Source organism: Alosa sapidissima, chromosome 4 (genome assembly GCF_018492685.1).
Source record: "Alosa sapidissima isolate fAloSap1 chromosome 4, fAloSap1.pri, whole genome shotgun sequence".
Taxonomy (NCBI): Eukaryota; Metazoa; Chordata; class Actinopteri; order Clupeiformes; family Clupeidae; genus Alosa; species Alosa sapidissima.
The window spans coordinates 29,777,659-29,782,293 of NC_055960.1; the positions used below are offsets into that span (position 1 = coordinate 29,777,659).

Genomic DNA, 4,635 nt, shown 5'->3' on the forward strand with positions numbered 1-4,635 from the left:
GGAATTCTATTTTTAAACTGAACGCATACACGAACAGCCTAATTAATTACATTTTATAGCCTGTATTTTTGAAGATTTCATAAAGAAAGCAGAAACAAAACGAACAACAAAAAAGTGTGAGTCAAGTAACTCATTTATTAAATGGTGTAAATGTATTAATCAGGGATCTAGAAAGCGGTGCTTGTGCGAATAAAGTTAAGTGCCTCGCCCCATGCAGTGCCAAACGCACAGTCTTTACGTATGGAGAGGATCCGCCCGCATGCAAGATAACTAGAGGGGGTGTATGCCTCTCGCTTTCTCTTAGTCGACACTCTCCCCCGTGTGAGAAACCAGCACACGAGTACACTGAAGTAGACTAGTTATCGCTGAGAAAAGGTCCTAGCTCTCCGGTTCACCGCTCGCCGACCCCGCCGACCCCGCCACACATCACCGCGCTACGAGCCCGACCACAGCCGGCTCAAAGCGGTGCTGCCGCCGCTCCACACGCCGAACTTTCTGCTGAGCACTTTTTCCAAGACACCGCCGCTCTCTTTCTTCAACCTGCCCATTTCTCTTGAGGTTCAACGTGGGTCCGCCAAGTTGGACGGCCGGGGCGTGTGCTACTGCGACCTGGGGGAGTCGGACGGGGCCAGGCTGTGTGAATCACGGACCTGCCCTGAGACCCGGGCGCACATGGAGGGAGACGTTATGGACAAACTGGAGGATGTGGACTCGGTCTATGAGTTCGATCCGTTTACGGGCAACATCCCGGCCACTAAAGTGGAGATCACCGTCTCTTGCAGGTAAGACAAAGTGATGCATCATGTTCTGCCAACACCCTTTTCTGGTTGTCACCGTGCACCCACGGTTTATCACCAAGATAAGACTACGCTTTAATGTCATAGACGAGTGATGTCATGTAAAGGCTTATAATCACCAAAACGTTATGATGAGGCTTTAATATCATATCGCCACCCATATTATGCGAATAAGCCTCCTAAGTGCCGTCATGTATTTGTGAAGTTGCTTTGTGATGGGATTAATGGATGGGGAGCGCGGTGACTATCTGCATTCGACTAAACGGCTTAAATTAAACATGGAGTAGAACGCGGCTGGGTGAACAGCTGCTCATATATCTCCAATAAGTCCACAGAGTGGTTTGTTAAATCGCCTCTACCCACATTTTACTGAGCATACGTTCGAGATAAAGTTTGACAGTCAATGAAATATTAATTTCGAACAGTCGAAGTGTTTTTGTTCGTGTTGTAATCAAAAACCTCACGGGATCAAAAGAGTATATATACTTATACACAAGTAGCCTACTTGTTCTGAACATTATGGTAATGTTCTCGCAGAAGGAGGCGCGGAGATGCCCAAAACAACCTGTTAATCTCAGCTCATGAGACCGTTAGAGCCTCCGCTACTCCCCCATAGCGGAATTCCTCCACATCAGAATGGAACGTCTGGGCGGTTCTATTGGCTCTCCGATTACCCGAATATCTGATCGATTTGAATAAGTGGACACTCATGCTGAAACCCATGAAAACACACTTAACCTCGGACTTCCTACACTAGTGTGAAAGAAATTAGTTTTCGCCTGCGTTTTTTGAAACTGTATAATGCAATTCAATTATGTGTGAAGTATCCTATGCCTTACACTGTGTGTGTTTGTGTGTGTGTGTGTGAGAGAGAGAGATGGAGCCACTTTAGCATTACTGTTGGGGGAGCGCGGCTCCAGTCGCGCCCACTGCTGCGCTGTGATTGGTTGCTGCGGACTCGGCGCTTCTTGCTGGTGGTAATCTAAGATGATGTGTTCTCTCAGGCTTGATGGCACCTCGCGCATCTCTCTGATGGCTCAACGGCCCCCACTCACATCTGTGCGATCAAGCAGAACAGCGCATGTGTTTCCACGAATATAGCTTACACAACCGCTCTCATACTATGCTGTACAATATTTGACCAAATACCCTCTGAGCAGCCTACTCAATGAACATTCTTTTTTGAACATTAAAGAAGACTAAGACTAACACTTTAGTGACAATTTTAGCGGATTAAATATATAAAAGGCACACACAATGCTTGCACACACTAACAACAGCGCACTTGGCACTGGTAAAAGCTTGCCACCAAGATATCGGGTGTCTTTTAATAGCAATAGCTGTTGATGTCGAACAGAACCCGGTGGCAAGTGGAGAAGATACGTGTGCTAGTCTGGCCTTTTCTATCTGTCTTTATCTATATAAATGCGGTGACTTGTCTATAACATAAAGCAAATTGTTGCATGATGTTGGTTTTAGGCTCTGACCTATACGGAGTGTACGGAGTGCTGTCCAGACGCGTTTTTTAACTAGCCATGTGGACTGCATGTCAGCAGGACATGCTCGCCGGCCGCTCCTTCCATTCACAAGAGTGATCATCCAGCTCGCTTTTAAAGCATGGGCGTGTTTCTGCTCTCTGCTTTGTGCCTCAAAGGGGGGCTGAGGTAAAGGTCTCAGTGTTCTACGGGCTTTCAAACTCGTTTCGCCGTTCCACCACTCGTCTGCGCTTACAAGGACCATATACATTATTGATTGGATTGCGCGCTTTGACTAAAGAATCTTGAGTCTCACGGCTTTGGCGAGCGCGTGGGCCGAGGACTGGGGGCGCGCTGAAGGCTATCAAAGTTGCTTTTGCCATCAGGGAAGAGCCTGCGCGCGCCCTTGAGCCAAAGCCGTTAGGAGCTGTAGTTTTATAAGGCTTTGTGATTCAGGGGACGTTTCGTGTCATTGATGATTCAGACATTGATGTTCTTTATCTTGTGGATTTAGGGATTTAGTCATCCTTTGACGCATGTGTGAGCGAATAAGTGAGGCCAAATTATTCCGTGTGTGTGTTTGCGTTTGTGTGTGTGTGTGTGTGTGTTTAGTCATATAAAGGATGGTTGTGGTGGTGGTCTAATGTTTTATTACTTAATACAACCCCTCTCTCTCTGTCTCTCTCTCTGTATTTCTCTTTGTGGCCCAGTGCACTGTAATTTCTAGTAATTTCTTGGAGATTTTTGGACATCCTTCTCCATTTCCCCATCCTCTAAATATGTGTGTGTGTGTGGGGAGGGGGGGCACACAATGTATGTGTTATGTATGCTTCATGCAGGTGTCATACCCTTTCCACATTAGTTTTGCAGCGGGGTGTGTGTGTGTGACGTTTTCACTGTTTTTCCCCATTCACATGAAGGCATCATAGGTTTCCTATAGGTCTAGTAGGCTATGCTGATTGACGTATGTGCAGGATACAAATTCAACTGAATTTAAAATCAGGTTATTTTAACAAATATTATGCTCCAAAAGGTTTTTTCAACTACATTAAATTCCCTGTTATAGACTAACTTGCTATATTTAAAAATCCAGTTTATTCTCATTAATTCCCGTTAATTCCCAGGGAAACTTCCCGGATTTTTGCAACCCTAACACGATTATTCAGCTCTGCAGAAATCAATGAAAATACACGGAGGGTCATACTATCCTACTAGACATAAATAATGAACAACAACAGCATTGCCTGGTCACTATTTTACCCTTATTATACAACGGGCTCCAATAGCGGGCATCTATTCTCATTGAGAGCTGGTCGTTAATGTCTTCCAGTTGCAGCGATTGCCCATGACAGCCGCGGACCATTATCACAAGCGTAATAAATAGCCTACAGTTTGTCTCTCTGCTTTAGTTGTTGATATACCGCTGCGTGTAAACGGCTCTTGGCTCATTAAATGATAGCTGAGACTTAGAGCATCTTATTTGTTTACTCCCTCCACCACTTGGTCCTCACTGTCGGGAATCGGATTGCAGTAGGCCTATTAACGATCTCTTTCTCTCTCTCGCGCGATAGTGTTGGAGGAGCCGCGCAGCATGTGTTCAGTGGTGACCTTAACATAGTTATTCTCCGCCGCTCCTCTAGAGAGAGGACATCTGTCACGCACAGGGAGAATGTTTCCCACGCAGCCGTTCTCTATTGTCTTAAGGGGTCAAGTCAGTTCTGATGTAAAAGCCAGTGGCAGTGGAGCCAAAGTATTCTATTAAAACAACTCAAATGGATTATGTTTGTCTCCATTCATCAGATATATACGGAGCCCCTAAGGAGACATGAGCAAAAGAAAAATCTAAAGTTTAGTTTCATATGCTCACGTGAAACTTTCATGTGCTCACCTGAAACTTTCATGTGCTCACGTGAAACTTTCATGTGCGCACGTGAAACTTTAATGTGCGCACATGAAAGTTTCACGTGAGCTCATGAAAGTTTCGTGCGTGTGCACGCAATACCTTTTCACATGAAACTTTCATGTGCACACATGAAACTTTCACGTGAGCACATGAAACTTTCAAGTGAGCACATGAAACTAAATTTTATATTTTTTTTGCTCATGTCCCCTTAGGGGCTCCGTAGATATACACAGAGACGTATGGAATATCTTAGTGTATATCTGAGAAATGATATTCCCTTGTCTGTGATATTACATATACTGATTACACTATTGCACATAGTACACACATTCTATCATTGCTGTATGGATTTCAAAGGTGACATGGTGAAACATCTCTCAGTCTCCTCTGTGTGTGTGTGTGTGTGTGTGTTTGTGTGTGTGTGTGTGTGTGTGTGTGTGTGTGTGTGTGTGTGTGTGTG

At 44.9% G+C, this 4,635-nt stretch overlaps 1 protein-coding gene across 1 annotated transcript in view; it reads left to right on the plus strand.

The window, feature by feature from the left end:
* Positions 1–316: 316 nt before the first annotated feature.
* cpne5b (copine Vb) overlaps positions 317–4,635 on the plus strand; it is a 173,971-nt gene continuing 169,652 nt past the window's right edge. Inside the window, exon 1 of the mRNA XM_042088310.1 lies at positions 317–782. Coding sequence (XP_041944244.1) covers positions 673–782 — 110 coding nt within the window. The 5' untranslated portion in view covers positions 317–672. The remainder of the gene's footprint in view (positions 783–4,635) is intronic.